The sequence below is a fragment of the Hylobates moloch genome, unplaced genomic scaffold, assembly GCF_009828535.3.
Source record: "Hylobates moloch isolate HMO894 unplaced genomic scaffold, HMol_V3 SCAFFOLD_15, whole genome shotgun sequence".
Lineage (NCBI taxonomy): Eukaryota > Metazoa > Chordata > Mammalia > Primates > Hylobatidae > Hylobates > Hylobates moloch.
This window is the reverse complement of record NW_026652290.1, coordinates 78993961-79014022: the sequence shown is the minus strand read 5'-3', so window position 1 is coordinate 79014022 and position 20062 is coordinate 78993961. Positions and strand designations below refer to the sequence as shown.

At 47.4% G+C, this 20062-nt stretch overlaps 1 protein-coding gene across 2 annotated transcripts in view; it reads left to right on the top strand.

The window, feature by feature from the left end:
- Window positions 1-20062, top strand: part of PRKCE (protein kinase C epsilon) — a 534020-nt gene that overhangs the window by 322940 nt on the left and 191018 nt on the right. For both annotated transcript variants that reach the window (XM_032176939.2, XM_032176940.2), the window contains exons 3-6: window positions 1393-1552; window positions 3922-3956; window positions 5248-5333; window positions 9510-9639. In XM_032176939.2, coding sequence (XP_032032830.1) covers window positions 1393-1552; window positions 3922-3956; window positions 5248-5333; window positions 9510-9639 — 411 coding nt within the window. The remainder of the gene's footprint in view (window positions 1-1392; window positions 1553-3921; window positions 3957-5247; window positions 5334-9509; window positions 9640-20062) is intronic.

Sequence of the window (20062 nt, the reverse complement as noted above, 5' to 3'; positions counted from 1 at the left end):
GGTGGAGGAACATTGGCCTCTTTCTCACTCTCTGGGTTAGAATCTGGACTTCCCCACTGAGTAGCTGTGTTAACAGGAGTAGATTACTTAAACTCTCTATTCCTCGCTTTGCATACCTGTAAAATGAGGCTAATAGCAGTACCCTTCAAGTGGAGTTGTTTTGAGGGTTCAGTGAGATGTATTGTATCACTAAGATATAACACACTTAGCATAGCACTTGCCACAGCGTAAGCCCACGATAAACATTTATCATGGTCATTCTTGACTTCATCAGCTCAGGCTGCAATAACAAAATACCAAAGACTGGGTGTCTTAACCAACAGACATTCACTTCTCACCGTTTTGGAGAGTGGACGTGCAAGATCAGGGAGCCAGTGTGGGTGGGCTCTGGTGAGGGCCCTCTTCCTTGCCCACATGGCAGAGAGCTCACTCACTCAGGTCTCTTCCTCCTCTTATAAGGACACTAATCCCATCGTGGAGGCTCAACCCTCATGACCTCATCTAAACCTAATTACCTCCCAAAGGTCCCTTCTCCAAATAGCATCACTTTGGGGGTTAAGACTTCAATATATTAATTTTGAGGGGGCAAAAATATGTAGCCCATAACAATTATCGTTATTATTTTTGTGATCATCTGTGAGTCCCCTTGCAAGGCGTTCTCAGTTGACGGGGCAGCCTCAGAAGTGGAGGGAAGGAAGGGACAGGGAAGATCTTTTTGACTCTAGCGGGATCTTTACAACCCACGGTGGTGATCTGGAGCCTTCGAGAAACTGCTTTCACTGTGTCGTATTTCCCTCTCCTTTTCACCTCTGGGAAAATGCTCTCGGTTGGCTTAGTCTAGGTAAGAGGAAGAAGGAAGAAGTCAGATTTATTAGGCAGCTACCTCTTGAGCCAGGAAGCTTAGGGTGTGGAGATTCATCTCATTACATCCTATCAGCCACCCCGTGTGGCTGGCACTGCCATTGCCATTTACAAAGGGAGATGCGCTCGGATGCTCAGCGGGAGGAAACACCACCTGTCCAAGGTCACACTGCTCAGGAGTTGCACTAAGATGCGAATCTTGAGCCTTTTGACCCCCAAGCCCTTGAAACCAGCTGTAGCCTGTGTGGGGAGGAAAGGCGCAGCCAGCCCTGGAGCAGAATTTGGATTGGATGGAATCCGAGGATGTAGCAGGAATAGGCCCACTCTGGGCCTTTCCACCCTACCTGTGCTCGCTCACTCCGGCTGCTCAGTGAGACTCCTCACACCCCCGAGTCCCTCCACACACAAAGGCTACCTCCCACCCACCCCAGCTCCACTCCCGCGGGGATGGAGTAGCTCTCCAGAGGGAGCTCATTTTGAAGGTGCACTAACCCAGACTCTGTTTTCTTCCCTGCTCTTGTCCTTCCCCAGCCCCTAAAGACAATGAAGAGCGCGTGTTCAGGGAACGCATGCGGCCCAGGAAGCGGCAGGGGGCCGTCAGGCGCAGGGTCCATCAGGTCAACGGCCACAAGTTCATGGCCACCTATCTTCGGCAGCCCACCTACTGCTCCCATTGCAGAGACTTCATCTGGTAAGCCTTTCTCTTGGGAACCTCTAGTTACAACATCTGTTGCAAGATGTCGGGGATGGGGTAGGGGAGACTATGCATCTCATTTAAAGAACGCTGGTGTGCCTTGTTTCTTCCTTATCTGAATGCAGGGGACTATTATGGAGGGCTAAGTGTGTGTTTGGTACATGGGGGGAAATACATGGAAAGAAGCAATGGTTTCTGGCAACTTTATACCTAGAATTTTATCGAAAGAGTTAAGATTTTATAACCAACAAGGATATTGTGACTCTGTGTGTGTGTGTGTGTGTGTGTCTTGTTTTGAGACAGAGTCTAGCTCTGTTGCCCAGGCTGGAGTGCAGTGGCATGATCTCCACTCAGTGCAACCTCTGTCTCCCAGGTTCAAGTGATTCTCATGCCTCAGCCTCCCATGTAGCTGGGATTACAGGAGCACACCACCATGTCTGGCTAATTTTTGTATTTTTAGTAGAGGTGGAGTTTCGCCATGTTGGCCAGGCTGATCTAGAACTCCTGGCCTCAAGTGATCCACCCACCTCTGCCTCCCAACGTGCTGGGATTATAGATGTGAGCCATTGTACCCAGCTGATTGTGTGTTTATAAAAAGAATCCTTATCTTTTACAGACGCACCTCAGGAATCTAAGGTGAGGATTCCGCTGAATAATAATCCACTGAAAAATAATCCACTGAATTATTTACAAGTGAAATTATCTGATGTCTAGGATTTGTTAGAAAATCGGGAAGGAGGCCAGGCACGAGTGCAGTGGCTCATGTCTATAATCCCAGCACTTTGGGAGGCCGAGGCAGGCAGATTGCTTGAGGTCAGGAGTTTGAGACCAGCCTGGTCAACATGGTAAAACCCTGTGTCTACTAAAAATACAAAAATTAGCCGGCCATTGTGGCGTGTGCCTGTAATCCCAGCTACTTGGGAGGCTGAAACATGAGAATCGCTGTAACCCTGGAGGTGGAGGCTGCAGTGAGCCGAGATCGCTACACTATAATCCAACCTGGGTGTGACAGAGTGAGACTCTGTCTTAAAAAAAAAAAAAAAATCTGGAAGGAGGAGAGGGGCTGGGATAAAGATGATCGAAGGCCAGCCCCATTCCACTAACAATACCAAGGCTCAGAAATGAAAGTGAGACTGGCCTGATGTCCTCTAGCTAGGAAGTATCAGAAGTATGATTCTACCCCTAGTAGTCTGACTTTTAAGCTGATACTTTTCCTGACATCCCACCAGCCTTTCTGGCAAGCTGTCTGAGCTCTTTGAAGCTGATGTAGAGGTTGCCTTCATGAACCCTTGGATCCACCTGGGGAGAGCAAGTGAGGCCAGGATGCAGTATGAACCCAGCCAGGGACATCTGCACTGGGCTCTGAGGACCCCTTGGATTCCAGGTGTCCAGGAGTCACTTGTCTTATCCTCATGATGTCACAAAGCCAGTCATCCAGGATGGCATAGACACCTGAGATGATATAGCTCAGAGCAAGCCCAGCCGAACTGAGGCAGAAATAGTGCCCCATTCCAGCCACAGATCCTTCCAATTACCAAGGCAGACCCAGCTGTCTGACCTTCACTTGCTATATTTGGTCATGAACTGAGTGGTCGGTCTTACAGATCCAGGTCTCCTCTAAGCCCATGGGCGAAGGCCACTGAGCTCTAGGTTCCCTGGGGTGGAGCCTTAATAGTTTCTGGTTCCCACTGGGGTGGGAACTTGAGGGAGCTCCCTGACCAGCTGTAGTTAATACACTAAGGACAGGGGTAAGGCCGGGTTTGTGTGATTGTTCTATGTCCGTGCTGTCTTTCTGTCTTGCCCTGGGAACACTACTCTGGCCTTGGAAGGAACCTCTAAAGTTGGCCTTCACCTAGACAACCTCTTGAACCTCCAGTTCGGGGCACAGACTGGCTTAGAACGATTGGTGGTCTTTGGACTGCCCAGGGAAACATACCTGCCAGCTGCAGCCCTCTTCCACAGTTAGCGGGCCCACAGAGCATGTCCTGGTGCTAGGAGAAGAGGAATGTCCATTCTATCCACAAGGAATGATATGCTTCACTGTTTAATGCCCACCAGGAGCAAGCAGGGTCGTTTGTGGCTTTCCAGAGCATTGCTGACCGCACAGGAATGGCTCTCTGTATAGGAAATCAAGCTCTGACCCTGACCAAACCTTGCACCCTCCCCAAGCACTGGGACTGCCCTCTGTGGGCTTCTGGAAGCAGACACTTAAGGCACCTTGCAAGTGGAAGAGAAATTACAATATTCTGCATACTTCATGTACTTGGTGCAATGTGGGTGGTGGCCCAAATTGGGTGGTTTTTCTGTTTGTTTTTTGACCTGGTAAGATTTCACTTTTTTTAAAAAAAATTTATTCTTCTTTTCAGGGGTGTCATAGGAAAGCAGGGATACCAGTGTCAAGGTAAGAGGCATTTATGAATTAAATCTTCAGAGGCCCATGGTTAGATCCAGATCACTGGCACCTATAGGAGGCAGGTGCTCAGTCTGATGACATTTGGAGGCTCTCCACAGCTTGCATGCTTTCTTTGTTCCCACTTGGCCATTGCTTCTGCATATATGGGAATATATATATGGGAGGTATCTTGCAGGTGCCACCTGTCTCCAGGTGTCCTTGTGATCTCAGCAGGTCCCCGATCCTCCCAGCCTTTGTGTCCCAGCTGGAGCAGATGGCACTTTCATCTTTCTGAATGAGACATACTGCTTCAGTTGGAGGCTCTTTGAAAGTCCCACTTTATCCTGAACTGGGTCTGTGTATTCTGCCAGCTCCCTGCTTATCTCCCTCCCAAAGAAGCTTCCTCGCCTGCTCCTTGTACTTGGTATCACTGAAAGGTCCTTGTCGAATCTTTTTTTGGTCTCGGCTGTGTGATCATTAGCTCTTAAAAATGTAAAGCTCACTTGAAGGTATTGAAAATTATTCCTTTCCAGTTAATTGACTACAAATGCAAGTTTAAGTTGTACAAAATTGGTGGGTGGAAATGTGGCATGGTCATGCGGTGGTTTTGCTGAGGTTAGAGCAGGGAGGTTTTTCTGTCTCCTTGCCAAGCACTGTTGGGTCTCACCCATGGGGTAGTGTCTGGTGGAAGTTGCTGTTCTTTGGGGTAACATGCACACAAACAGTTACTTATCTCTTCAGCCACCTACTGCCCACATTGCTCTGTGACACTAACAACACAGATATAGGCCACTTCTTGTGGAAATATTAAAGTCAATGGGAATTTTAAAGTTTGGTATGTCAGGACACAACCAGATAAAAAAGCCTCAGAACCTCTGCACCACCTGCTGCAGTTCCCCCATCACATCAGCCACCCTGCATGGTCCCGAGTGGGGTGCGAGGCCACTACAACACCTTTAATAGGCAGTGCTCCATGGGAGGGCTGGAAGGAAGTTTTTCCTTGACCTTGGCTTATTGAAATGAGAAAATTGATCAGTACTCCCTGAACTGGAGAAAACTGCTGATGTCCTTTGAATATAAATGTTACCTTGCTCTCTGGAGCATTTAGGAAAGTGATGGCTCTGACAGCACAGTGTTTTGAAATAGCTGCATAAAAGACTTTAGGGAGGGTATTAAATTAAGGCTCAGTGCCAGAAGGGGCCTGGCTCCCCTTGTCCCTCCACCAAGCACTGAATAGATCCTGGGAGGGACAATCCCTTCCCCAAGTGTCATTCAGCCTTCCTGTCTTTGCTATTTGCAGTCTGCACCTGCGTGGTCCACAAGCGGTGCCACGAGCTCATAATCACAAAGTGTGCTGGGTTAAAGAAGCAGGAGACCCCTGACCAGGTAAGTGTTTGTGACACGGAGATTCTGGGCTTCTTCACCGCCAGCCTCTCCCTTCACTGCCTCTTCTGTGGTTCCCAAGAAAACCTTCTCTGCCTGAGACCCCGTCGTTTCATTGTATTGATAAAAAACAAAGGGAGCTGTCCACGGCCTTCCAGCATGAGACACCCTCTGCAGGATGAGCACAGGTCCAAGTCAGTTCTATCCCCTTGGATGTTATGCCAAGTGCAGTGTGATCCCAGCGCTCAAGCCCACAAGAAAAATATGAATTCTTTTATTTCATCATCTCATCAGAACTAAAGTGGCTAACTGATGTGTCACTAGCTCCTCACAGGTGATAAACAGTAATAGAAACACAAGCAGGAACCTTAAGTTTAATGAGCTGATGGGGGAATGGTGTGGAATGAACAAGCCCAAGGAATACTTAGGAGGCGGCAATAACCACAGCAATAAAAATAGTCAACATTCACTGGGCACTTACCATGCCCTGATTGAAGCACTTTAACATATATTATTTAATCACATAATAACCTTAATGAGGTAGATGTTATTATCTTCATTTTATAACAGAATAGAAGCACAGAGAGTGAAATTAACCTGCCCCAAATCACACAGCTAAGAGCCACATTCAAACCCAGGCAGTTTGTTCTAAAGCGTGAGCCCTTGACTACTGCACTACGTTGTCTCTTAATCTTAGAAACTAGCATCAGATTGCCTAGTTTGGTAGAGGTAAGGAAGCAGGAAAATGCAACAGTGAAGCTAGGTTCTCCTAACTGAGCAATTACGAGAATGATAGTCCCACTGATAGATTAAAAAACCTTTTCGAGGAAGATGACAGTTGTGAATATGGATGTAGGTATTATCAGAACACTTGATTTCAAGAGCATGCTCTTAATTCTAGGGGAAATATATTCTGTGTAGTCATAGACAATTCGAATTGGGGGTTAGAGAGAAAGGCCCTGGGTAGATTTATAATCAGCTGGTCTACAATTTGACTTCCAGCAGGACTGACTTATAGAGACCTTCTACCTGCTTCTTAATAATTGAGTCAAATAGCATCCTGGCATCTAAGGCATTTCCCATCTTCTCTCTCCTTCTGCTTTCATACTGTCTCTGGAAAGCAACAAGGGACAAGGCTTAGACTGAGCCTTCTGTGTCTGTGAAGGGTAGTCTGAGCCCAGAGCACCAGCATGTTTGCAGGGGCTCTCTTGTGGTTAAAACTGCAAGCCAGCACCTGCACCTCCTGACTCCTGATCTAGGATCATGACCCCAGTACATCATTGTTGCTTTCACGAGGAAATGAAAGAAAGAGATGGCTTGCTTGCTGTCTGCCTTATTTCCTTCCTATGGACATTCCATTGAACATTTATTGGGTATGTCCTGTATGACGGGCGCTATGCTGTGTCCCATGGAAGCAAAGAGGAGTACACTAGTCCCTCCCTCAAGGATCTCAGTCTCATCACCTGCAGATCTCTGACTCTGCAGGACTCTAAAGCTCTTCTGCACTTTTTTGGAGGGAAAGGCCCCATAAAAGTCCATGCCATGCAGGTTAAAGGGTTGAGGTTTGAAATGTTCAGAACCCAGCTTGATCTGTGACCCAGTTCTTCTGACTATCTTTCCTGGCATATTTAGCAGTGAGAAGAAGACTCCAGTGAAGTGTGTTCCCAAACTTGGCATGTATCACCAAGAGACAAACTGCCAAGGACTGAGAGAGGGAGGCTCTGGGTTTCTTAGCTTGGTGGAGTTGACTCCCAGTCCTGGCTCTCCCCACCACCATCTTGTGCTTCCGGAGGCCAGTCTCACTTAGTGTCAGTGTATCTGGCCTCTCAGGGTCATGGGCGTGCCCTCTGCCAGGTTACTGAACTGCTGGGGACCAAATTTTGAGTTCGTTATTTTGTGTAACCACCTTTAGTGTGATGCCTGTGCATACACACATCACACACACATACACACCACAAACACATTTAGCCCTAAACACCATGCTTTCAATGCCCTCCTTCCTATTAAAAGGTGCTCTGGTGCTGGACTTCTTGGGTGTCCTGCACCGTGAAAACTCGTCCGGTCCTCCCCATCTCATGTCTGTGTGTCTTAGCATGTGGTGGACTCACACCCTGCCTGCACTTCCAGGTGTGGTAATCAAACAATGCTCCATCTCCACTGCTGTCACCTTTTTTTTCTTTAATCTCGTGATTCTTTCTGCCGTCTTCTTCCTCTCCATGTTCTCTCTGTGAATCTCACTCACCCCATTGTATCTGTGTCCTTCTCAGCAAGCGCACGTGTGACATGTCCCCCTGCACACATGCCATCTTCGTGTTGGTCTCTCAGTCTGTCTGATGCTGTGGCATGCTCTTGTGTGGACTCCTTCATCCTCCTCCCTCTGTTCTCTGATACCTTAGAGTTTTTAGTGGTCCCAACTGAGGGTCATGTAGCTCTTTCCACCCCCACACTGGATTTCTTGGTCGCCTGGGACAACTTCCACACTTTTTCACCTTAGTCTGTCATTCATACCCCTATGAGGTGATTCCTGAGAGACCAAGACTCTATTCTCAGTATAGGTCCACTGTGCCTTCAGGGTTTGTGTAGGAATAGAGTGGGCACAGTGATCTCATACTTCCTTAGCAGTGAGGGAGACCATGGCACAGTCAACATGTCTACATTCACAAACAGGCACACCTAAGCTACGCATCTAAGAATGGGTGAGTATAGTTGTTTTCAGCAGAGCAGACATTCTTGTTCCCAGGCAAGACCTTAAGTGGTAGACCATCCATTTCAGTAGAGATCAGGGAAATCTTGGTCCAATGGAAGGATCAGCCATTCCTTGGAACTGGGTGTTAGGGAACTTGTCTTCATGCTTGCGTTCAATTCGAGCTCCCTTTCCAGCTCTCATTTCACTCCTCATGAGTCCCCCATGGGGGCCTGTTACTCATCAGTCAGGCAGGGAGCTGAGGCCCACCTTTGCCGCATGCCAGCCACTTCCTAATTCCCGGGATAGCAAGAGTGATCTCCTCCCCAGCCCATGGATGTCCTGGGTGATGGTCTCCTGCCAATACTGAGAGGGGCTGGGGGTGCAGCTGCTCCACTAAAGACATAGATGGAGGGTAGCGCCGTGGAGGGGCAGAGATGACTCAGAAAGGTAGCCCAGCAGACCCTTGCTTCCATGAAATGTGTTATGCTTCTAGCCTCTTCCACCCCTGAGGTCTCATTGACCCCACCATCCTGTGACACTGGGTGGGACAGGGTATGATCCTGCTGTGCCTTCATTTCCTTATCTGTGAAGTTGGGGTAACCATGGACTGCCCTGTAGGGTGGTGGTGAGGTTTAACTGAGATAATGGTGCCTGGTGTGTGGTCAGGGCTGAGACCTTAGCATTCTTAGTGCTCACCACTCTGTATTAGCCATCTTCCTCCTAATTGTTGTCCATCCCGACTGATCCACAGTTTCCACAACATTGTGCAGAGTTTACACGCTGCTACACAGAATCCTGTGTCTACTACTGAGCTTCCTAGAGACTTTTTGCCTAGGTGGGGCTTCCAGGCACACAGTGGTATTGAAGGTACAATTTTTTTTTTTTTTTTTTTTTTTTTTTGAGACAGAGTCTTGCTCTGTCACCCAGGCTGGGGTGCAGTGGGACGATCTTGGCTCACTGCAACCTCTGCCTCCCGGGTTTAAGCCATTCTCCTGCCTCAGCCTTCCGAGTAGCTGGGATTTCAGGCTAGCGCCACCATGCCTGGCTAATTTTTGTGTTTTTAGTGGAGACAGGGTTTCACCATGTTGGCCAGGCTGGTCTCGAACTCCTGACCTCAGATGGTCCGCCTACCTCAGCCTCCCAAAGTGCTGGGATTACAGATATGATCCACTGCACCCGACCTGAGATACACATTGAGGACACTGTACTGTGATTGCTTAAAGTCCTGCAGTCCTGGAGAGGACCATGTTGGAGAGCAGGCCTGGCCTTGCACAGTCAAATGGAGCAGCCAACAGTGAGTTAAGAGCATCAGGAGCCAAGGCCGGGCAGGATGGAAGCTCTTTTCACCTCAGGGCAGCTTTTAGAGCCAAGCTAGGGCCTGCCACCTACAATGGCACATGCTCTCTCGGAAAAAGTTCTGCGAGAGTTCATTGACAAGTCTTCTGGGGCACTGAAGAGTTCGGTGGTGACCCTGTGTCTTGCCATCCCTGCAGGTGGGCTCCCAGCGGTTCAGCGTCAACATGCCCCACAAGTTTGGTATCCACAACTACAAGGTCCCCACCTTCTGCGATCACTGTGGGTCCCTGCTCTGGGGACTCTTGCGGCAGGGTTTGCAGTGTAAAGGTAAGTTGCTCCCTGCCCTGCCCTCGGCCCCTGCATGTCCCCTTCCTCGCTGCCTTCCCCCATCCCTGCTTTATAAAAAACCCTTGTCTGAGTCCAGATTTGGCCAAGAACTGAGCGCAAGCCTTTGTTAATCCTGCATTAGTAACTCTGTGCATTTGGTAGGCAGTCTCTGGGCAGAGACCATCCAGGACTGGGTGGAGGGAAACACCGAGGAAGGAGGAGGGCAGACTCCATGCCTGAAGATCACTCACAATCTGGGGAGACAAAATGAATCTACAAAAGCATAATAATTTAAGGAAAGATACATTAGAGCAGAAGGAAAGTAATATTTTTGGAGTTAGGCCATGAAGGAAGTGAGAGGTGGAATTGAGGCTTTTCTCGCATGGTCCATGGCTCAGTGCTTACTCTTTGAAAGAGCCATGCTAGAACCTTGTCACATAAGATAGCTTGCTGATTCGTCACCGGCTTGGGACATAGGGGATGTTATTCCCACGGCCCTGGTGAGGAAACGGAGGCTCAGAGACTAAGCAACTTGCTCACATCACACAATTTATTAGCAGAAGTAGGATTTGAACCTTGACTCTTGCGTCCTCGGTTCCTTCCTGTTTCCTGCCGTGCCACCCACAAACAGCGCGCTCAGAGGATGATGCTAAGTGGCACGGGGAGCAGCATATAACACAAGGAGGTGGAAATGTATTCTGGTGGCCTGAGGAGTGTGTCCAGTTTTATAAGCCGGTCCAGCCTGCTTGCAGAGTTGGGCAACCGTGAACTACTAGGCAGGGATATTGCATGGACATTATTTTAAAATAGTGTTTTACTGTTTGTGTGGAATGTATTATTAATAAATTCCCATTGTAGAAAAATTAGAAGAATATAAGTAAAGTATAAGACAATAAACCTAGGACATAACAAATTGGTCATTGAAGGGATCCCAATGAGAAACTATGGGAATTGGAAATAAGATAAGGGCTGCAGTGGAAATAAAGAGGAGAATGACTTTAATATATCAAGGAGGAATGATTTATTGGACGTAACCAGAAGTAGCTGGGAGGGCAGTGATAGCATTCACTGAGACGGGGATACAAGAGGGAGGACAAGGTTGGAGGTAGAAATGGAGCCTGAGTTGGGGACACCTTAACTCGAGGTGCCCGTAGCAAATTGACATGAAGTTGTCCATGGGTTGGACGTTCTCATTGACACTTGGGGAATAGGTCTAGACTGAGCATTTAGATGTGGGTTTTGTCAGGATCTAAACAATTAAAGCTATAAAGTCAATGTCATTCTCCAGCGTAAGTACATTGAGTATGAAGAGAAAAAAGTCAAAGACAACACCATGAGGGTGGGTACCAACATCCAAGGGTGGGCCTGCCAAGACAGTGAGAGGGAAGGACTCACAGGTAGGAGGAAAAGTAGCAGAGAATGGCACCATGGAAGCCAAAAGAGTGGAGAATTTTTAACAATTTTAAAAAGAAGTGGTGCCAAATGCTTTCCAACAGGTTATTTAAGATAAGACACGAAACATGGGGTTGGATTTACCAACAAGGAGGTCACTACGAACCTCAGCAGGAGCTGTCTTAGTGGGACAGTGGGATGGAGCCCAAGTGCTGTAGGCTAAAGTGAGAATAGAGGGAGATGTTTCTTCAGAATGTTTTAGTCAGGAAAAAGACAGTGGCAAAGGAGTGATGGATGAGGCAGAAGGGAGAGGGGACTGACTGTTGATATAGCAGGGAAGGGAAGGCGAGCAGGGATGGGCCTTGGGGAGAATGATGGACACTGCCTTCCCCAGATGGAGGGCAAGCCTGGCTACCAGGCCTGGGCGCAGATGCATCTCGGGTGTCAGGGATAGAAATCCAGGAGGAGGTGAGTGGACAAAGTCATCATTTAAGTTTTGAATCTGTTGAGGGCATTGCAAGGAGATTCCCCTTATTTTCTGAAAGAGGAAGTCTTTTTTGAAGTAGGAGGGAGAAGTGGGGGTGTAAGAGGCACGAGGAGGGTGGTGAGGCCTGGAAATAGCAATTGTGGGGACAGAACACAGTCCAGCCACTGGACATGAGGAGGTGCTGTCTGTGGACACACCCAGCATCCTGTGAGCTTCCCGGCACCCCTGGAGGCGGGGGCGAGGCCATTCCACTTCCCTGTTGGAGTATTCTTTCTAGCGTGTGACCCTGAACAAAATGGGACCTGCCTGGAATCCTTTAGGTGAGATGAAGAGAGCAGAAGAGGAAGAAGGGAGGGGAGCAGGAGTCTCGAGTGTCTTTAGCAGAGGAGCGATGTGCTTTTGGAAAGATTAGTGTCGTTGCCGGGAAGCAGGGCCTGCTTTGGAGGGAACCCTGATGAGCTGATGTCTGTGTTTTTTGTAAATATATTAATTATTGATCTATCTAGTGAACGTAAATGAAGATACCATCATCATAAATATTGATATTTTAAGAAAGCAGCCCAGACACCCAGACGTCACTGTGAGGGCTGTGGGTCCCCAGTGACCCTGGAAGAAGGAGGGGCAGGGACAGTGTATTCAGCTCTCGTTGGGCAGGAAGTGCTCTTGCCCCTGCTCAAGGAAAGAAGGGGCAGAATTCGGATGCCTGGAGCAAGGGTATCTGTCCATGGGAGCCCAGGAACCCGGAGGGGCTCAGGCCACATGAGGGCTGGAAGACGAAGGCTGAGACCTGAAGCTCCCCAGCCAAAGCGTGCAGACTTTCACTCTCCTGTGGCTCTGATGTTATGACTTGGCCTTTTTTTCCCCTTGCTGCTATTCTCCTGTGACCCTCTCCTTCTCCCTCTCCCTCTCTCTTTGTCTTTCTCTCTCTTTAATTAAGAGACCTTATTTTTTTAAGAGCATTTTTAGGTTCACAGCAAAATTGAGCAGAAAGTACAGAGAGTCCCCGTATTATGTGCCCCCCAACACACACAGCCTCCCACCACCAGCATCCCCACCACAGCAGCACATGTGCACAGCCACGGAACCTGTACTGCACATCATTATCACTCACAGTCTGTGGTTTACCTTGGGATCCACTCATGGTGTTGAGCATTCTGTGGATTTGGACAAATGGACAGTGCTCGTTTTCTACCATGATAGTATCATACAGAGTAGCTGGATGGCCCTGGAAAATTGCCTGCTTCCACTTATCTCTGTAGATCCTTTCTCCTCCTTAAGTCTTCTTGGCCCTGTAGACTCCTTACCCTGTGGAGAGGGGTCATGGCCAGAAGAGGCAAGCATGGGCCCAAGGCAGGGGCTGCTTGTGCCCAGGTCTAAGCCTGGTTTTGCTACTATGATTACTAAGAAAAAGAAATCAAGACTTAGTGACCTGCAAGCATCCCTGAGCAAGTCCCTATGAAGCTGGCTTTTGCACCCAGGCAGCCTGGCCCTGTTCCTGGCTTTGGCAGGTGCTCTATGCTACCCTCTCCTGCTTAGGAAGACTCAGCCAGGCTTTCTCTCTTGCTAGACCATGCTAGCAGGGCCTCCTGGGCTGGAGCCCTGGTCCCCTGATCCTGGCTGGAGATCACCTATTTGGCCTGCTGCCCTGTGGCTTCAGCTTTTTTGCCATTCCTATTCCCATTCCCGGAAATAGGTTCCAGTATTTTCAGCAAAACAGGTTTCTTCAGAGCTTGGGTCTATGAGGAAGGATCCATGAGACTGTCCTGGTCACTCTTTCTCCAGTCTAAAATTGTCTGAACCACACAGGTTCAAGCATTGTGTGTGTACCCTTCCGGGGACCGTCCCTTCGTCAGCCAGGTAGAGGGAGCATAATTATGTCTGCTTTTACTGACAAGGAAATGGAAGACTGGAGAGAGTGGGTGCATGCAGGGCATACAACCAGGAACTGTGGGGCACTCAGCCCTTGTCCTTTTCCAGCCCACAGCCACAGAGGGGCCAGACCCTTGGAGGACGCTCACACGATCATTGGGTAACTGAGATCCTTAACCGAGGGCAGAAAAACACTGGCACAAAGTGAGCAGGCAAAACAGTTCGTTTCTTTCTTTCATTTTGTGACTCAAGTGCCTGCTGCATCTGAATCTCTCCAGACTCATTCGTGGGTCTGTCCAAGCCCCTCAACCACTATTAAACAGTCCAGAAATCAGCTTCCCAGGTTCCAGGAGCAACATCACTAGTCTCGGGTGTTTGGAGCCTTTTCATTCTGCACTTTGTTGGAACGGTGCTGCCTTCTCCAATCTCAGGTTCACTGGCACCATGGGCCTCTCTGGGGCCCTTTTCCACCTGTTTTATTTTCCCATTGACGCATGGAGTCAGTGCCCCCTGGAGGCAGAGATGCCCAATACCCTTTGATTGCAGTTTCCTTCTCTAGAGAAGATCCAGTTCTCACCTGCCCCCGTCCCATCCCCCACACTCATGTCTCAGCACAGCTGCTCTGAAGTCATCGGGCACCAAGGGGCAACTTCACAGGAAAGCCAGACCTCCTGACGGAGCCTGCAGTCAGGCCTGTGGGGGCCGGTGGAAGCAGAAGCCCTGCTTTTTCTCATCCCCATCTGGGGTGAATGCTCTGCACCTGCTGTCCTCCAGGACAGGGGACAAGGCACAGGGAGGAAGGTGTACTTCACGAAGGCCTGGCCTGGAGATTCCTAAAGAATCTTCTTCCTCGCTCCTGCCTCTCTGGGACACATCTTAATAACTGCTCTGATCTGCGGCTGTTTTCAGGGGCCAAGGGGACAGGGTGTCCCCTCCTCTCCAGTAAGCAGTAAACAGGAGTGGTGGCCTGAAGAGATCACAGGCTAGGATTTGGAGGAGCTGTCCTCGTTTGGGTACTGCCTAGCTGGGAGATTACAAGCAGGTCACCCTGGCTTAGTGCCCTTGGCTTTTAACCCCAACTGCCCTCTTCCCTTCTGAGGACAGTAATAAAAATAATAAAAGTGGAGTGATCTTAGCCACATACCTTGGGGTGGCTGTGCAGAGCCGTAAAGATGAAAGAAAGGCCTGCCTGTCTCCCTCCTTTCTTCCTTTCCTTGTTTTTTTTTTTTTTTTAAAAAAGTATTTTGGATACTTAAAAACACTAAAAACATGCACAATAATTTTTAATTTTCAACATTTCTGAAAATGTCAGTCCTTTACTATTTTTAACAACTAGGCCCCTTGTTGTAACTTCAACTTTTATTTTTACAATTATAAAGAGCACAATACATAAATACATTCTCACTGTTCTTACTGTCAAAGATCCAAGCAAGACTGAAGTTAGATATATATTAAAAATATTAAAGGCTTTCTTTATATCTCTTTCCACTTTCATCCTCAGACTTCTAAAAATGTGCTATGGGTCCTCTTACTTCTAAAAATGTCCTCTTTTTGTGTGCCTTTGCTGCATGGATACTCACACACACACTGCTTTAGAGTCTATTGCTACATAACAAATGACCCCAGGACATAGTAGTGTAAAACAACCAACACTTATTTTCTCAGAGTTTCCACTGGTCAGAAATCTGGATGGAGCTTAGCTGGGTGCATCTAACTCTCATGAGGTTTCAGTCAAGCTGAGAGCTGGGGCTGTTGTCTCATCTGAAAACCCAACTGGAAGAGGATCCACTTCCAAACTCGCCCACATGGCCATTGATCGGAGACATCAGTTCTCTGCCATATGGGCCTCTCCGCATGGTGACTGGCTTCCTTCAACGCAAACAAGAAAGTGAGAGAAGATGCCCCAGACACAAGCCAATGGGACATCTTGTCACTTTTGATGTTTTCTGTTCATTAGAAGAGAATCACTATGTCCAGTCCTCTCCAAGGGAGGGAGTTACATAAAAGCATGAACACTAGGAGGCAGTGGCAATCAGGAGGCAGCTTAGGGGCTGCCTGGCACACCTGCACCTCCCCATCCACATCTCCTTCGCCTTCTCACAAATGTAATCGTCTTGTCTATGGGGTCTACCCTGACCACTGGGTAGCTCTCAAGCTCTCATCTCTCGTCTCTTACTTCCTCTGATTTTTTTTCTCTAACATGGCACTTATCATATTCTAATATTCTAAATTACTTTCTTTTTCTTTTCTTTTTTTTTTTTTTGAGATGGAGTCTTGCTCTGTTGCCCAGGCTGGAGTGCAATGACATGATCTCGGCTCTCAGCTCACTGCAACTTTCACCTCCCAGGTTCAAGCAATTCTCCTGCCTCAGCCTCTCGAGTAGCTGGGACTATAGGTGCATGCCACTACACTAGGCTAATTTTTGTATTTTTAGTAGAGACAGGGTTTCACCATGTTGGCGAGGCTGGTCTCAAACGCCTGACCTCAAGTGATCTGTCTTCCTCAGCCTCCCAAAGTGCTGGGATTACAGGTGTGAGCCACCAGACCCAGTCTAAATTACTTATATAATGTTCATTTCTTTCTTTCTTTCTTTCTTTCTTTCTTTCGTTTTCTTTCTTTCTTTTCTTTTCTTTTTTTTGACAGAGTCTCACTTTATCACCCAGGCTGGAGTGCAGTGGTGCAATCTCAGCTCACTGCAACCTCTGCCTCCTGGGTTCAAGCAATCTTCCTGCCTCAGCCTCCCAAGTAGCTGGGATTACAGGCACCTGCCACCACGCCCGGCTAATTTCTACATTTTTAGTAGAGATAGGGTTTCATCATGTTGGCCAGGGTGGTCTTTAGCTCCCAACCTCAAGTGATCCACCTACCTCAGCCTCCCGAAGTGCTGGGATTACAGGCATGAGCCACCACGCCAGACCTTATAATGTTAATTTCTATTTCTCCCAATCCAAACACAAGGTCCATGAGGACAGAGATTTTTTGTTTGTTTGTTTTATTCTCTGTTTACCCAGCATCTAGAACAGTGCCTGCACGCTGACACCCAATAAATATTTGTTAATTCAATCCTCCATGCATAGTTATATAATTTGCTTTTCTACAGTATGTCTTGGAGTATTTCCAAGGCAGTGTACAGACATCTACTTTACTTACTAAAAAGAGTCCACATTGTGGATGTTCCATAGATTGTTTAAAATGTTGCCCTCTTGATGGATGTTTACTGGTTTGTGTGTTGTCGCCATTTTAATTCATGCTGTCACGGACATCCTCATACATACCTTTTCATGCATATGTGTGAATAATTATGAAAGAAAGGCCCATAGAAATCAAACGATCACTTTAAACCCTTGTCTTTTTGTGGTTGAATTATACAAGGAGGGAATTACATAAGGGCACTTTTACTTGTTTGCTTTAAAGTCAAGCCATGTTAATGGACTGCTTTACCTTCCTTTTCATTGACATTTAATTTGTGTGGCTTGCATAGTGAGCTTGGGATTCCAGTTCCCTGTTATTGTTGGGTCTGGTCTGAGAGGTGTCATTTATGCCACTGTAGTACTACTACTTTCCGTAGAGTTAGAATAACTGAAAAGCATGGTGTCCTGATTTGTGCAAGGCGTCGTGGCGAACCTGGAGATAAAACATTACTTTAGTTCTCTAGAAACTTGCACTGTGCTTGGTCATTGAACATAATAAGTGGAATCATAGGCAGTAATTCAGGCAATGAGACAGAAATAAGTGTGAGCAATTCACAGGCAAGAGAGGGCCTGGAAAGGGGTGTAGGGAGAAAGAATGCTACAGGAGTGCTTTGGTTGACTCAGAATCCTTTGCAGTAGCATCCACAATACCTGGGGACCCTGAGAATGTTCCCTGTACATGTGGCAGATTGGCTGAAAATTCAGTCTGAGCTTTGATCTGAGGAATGCTGGGTAGCAGACAAGCGGCCGATCGTGGTCCCCGGAAAGCTCTGAGTCACGGTTCTGGTGTGATCAGGATTCCAAAATCTCTTTCTGGTGATGACATTTGGCCCAGCATGACCTCAGGGGGGGCATCCCTCTTACCTCCTTTCTCCTCTTCTGCCTGAGACTTTGCGGTCATTCGCTCTCACACCCCTGCCAACTTCCATTGCACAAGCACACAATTTCCCATTTGCAAATATTTGCTTTCTGTCTCTGAGCGTGGCATGACTGGAACCTGTTATGAAATCAAACCATCGCCCTGGCTCACCCTCAAGGGCCAAATTACCCCAACATAAAGAAATTCCTGCAGCATACATGGGCCTGGGCCTCTCCTTAGGAGTGGCTCTGTCGCCGTTCCCAGAAAGTTGTCTGCTTGCTTTGGAGGAATTCCCAGGAGCCTGGCCTGCCTTTTGCTTCAATGTCAGCTATAAAAAGGGTGGAAACATGGAAACCAAGTCACTCCAAAGGACGGTAGGATGTGTAATAGAAGGTGAAAGAGTGCCTGAACCCCAGTGTGTACCCAGACAACACTGCTGCTGCTGCACCACCCAGCACATAGTAGGTCCTCAACAAATGTGTGGTGAATAGCTGGGTAGTAGTAGAAGAGCGCTTCTCTTTTTGTAAGAGCCCCTGGCAAAGCAGATCTATTTCTTCCTGGTACAACTTTATCCAAATGAAACCAGTGAAAATGAGCACTGAGAGGCATTCTGGAAAGAGAAGCCTTAAAGGGCAGCCTAGGGCTGGGAGTGGATTGGCAGCTGGGGCTCACGGCCTTTGGCCTTGGTGCTCCCTGGTAGTGTTGTGAGGGGTGGGGGTGGGTGGTTCATTTGGCCACATTAATGCAAATGCATCTCAGGTTTCTTTTGGTTCCAGCAGGGACGCCCACTGCCCTTTGCTGGTCTGTGGCCTCCCAGTGACACCTGTAGCCTCCAGGAGCCCGTCATGCTCCCGTTGTGGCTGCCCGGAGTAACTGGAGCGCCCCTTCCTCACCTCTTTGCCCTCGCATTTCCAGACTTTTTAAAGCCCTTTCAAAGTCACTATCTCACATCGTGCATGCTAACTGATGTGTGATTGAGATTTTTTTTACATATTAAGATGACTACATAGCTCAGGGGAAATAGCAGACTTTTTAAAAATAAAAGGCAAAGTCCTCAAAACCAAAACCAAAAAAAGATACCTCCTTTGCCGATCTGCCAGCCCAAGTTGTTTTGTCAGGACAGACAGGTCTGGCATTTCAACACCAGAGGGCGCTAGTGGTCAAGTTATGTAGACAAGTTAGTTGCCCTTGTCAAGAAATTCTCAATTTGGCTCTTTTATTCTCCTTTCCGTCACTTCACAGAGAGGGAGAAGACAGCTTTCATGAGTTTGGTGGGTGGAGCAGGTGTGGTGAATGAGCATCAAAGGGCAGCTGATGCAATGAGGCAGGGTAGTGGGGACAGAATTCTGGGCACAGTGCTGTTGCCTGGTCTCTGATCAGCCCACGGATCAGTTATTAGTGATAACTCCATTAGTCAAGTCGGTGCCATGGCCTGGCTGCGGTGGAGTTTTCTTGTTTGTTTTTGTTCTGAGAAAGCCACTCTGCCACCACCTCACCCCACCCCCACCTTCAGCCCAATGGGCATCTTGGTTTCAGTAGCTCAGTTGAACTCTCCAGGGTGGGTTGGGGGGCTCTCTCCAGACCGGTGACCAGGTTATGTAGAGCATTATGGAGATTTGGCTTTTCATCCTGCCTGGCTTCACTCCAGGAACAGTTTTGATTTTTAAAAATTTTTAGTAGACTTTACTTTTTAGAGTAGTTTTAGTTTCACAACAAAATAGGTCAAAAGTATAAAGATTTTCCACATACCTTCTGCCTCCACACATGCACAGCCTCCGTCACCATCAGCATTCTGCAACAGAGTGGTATATTTGTTAATGGTCAATGAACCTTCATTGACACATCATCATCAAAGTCCATAGTTTACATTATGGCTCACTCTTGGTGGTGTACATTCCGTGATTTTGGACAAATGTATAATGACATGAATCTACCATTATAGTATCTTACAGAATAGTTTTACCACACTAAAAATCCTCTATGTTCTGCTTCTTCATCCCTGCCTCTCTCCTAACCCCTGGTAACCACTAATCTTTTTACCATTTTCATAGTTTTACCTTTTCCGGAATGTCCTGTAGTTGGAATGATACAGTGGACAGCCTTTGCAGATTGGCATCTTGCACTTAGCAATATGCATTTAATGTTCTGCTATGTCTTTTCACAGTTGATAACTCACTTCTTTTTAAGGCTGGATAATATTTCAGTGTCTGGATATGCCATAGTTTATCCGTTCACCTACTAAAGGACATTTTGCTTGCTTTCAAGTTTTGGCAATTACGAATACAACTCCTGTAAACATCCATGTGCAGATTTTTATATGAACATAATTCTTCACCTCATTTGGGTAAATATCAGTAGTGTAATTGCTGGGTCTTATGGTAACGGTATATTTAGTTTTGTAAGAAACTGCCAAACTGTCTCTCAAAGTAGCTGGACCACTATGCATTCCTACCAGCAATGAATAAAAAGTTCCTGTTGCTTCATATCTTGAATAGCATTGGGTGTTATCAGTGTTTTGTATTTTGGACATTTTAATAGATGTGTAGTGGTATCTCGTTGTTTCAATTTGTAATTTCCTAATGACACATGATGTGGAGCATCTTCTCATATGCTTATTTACCACCT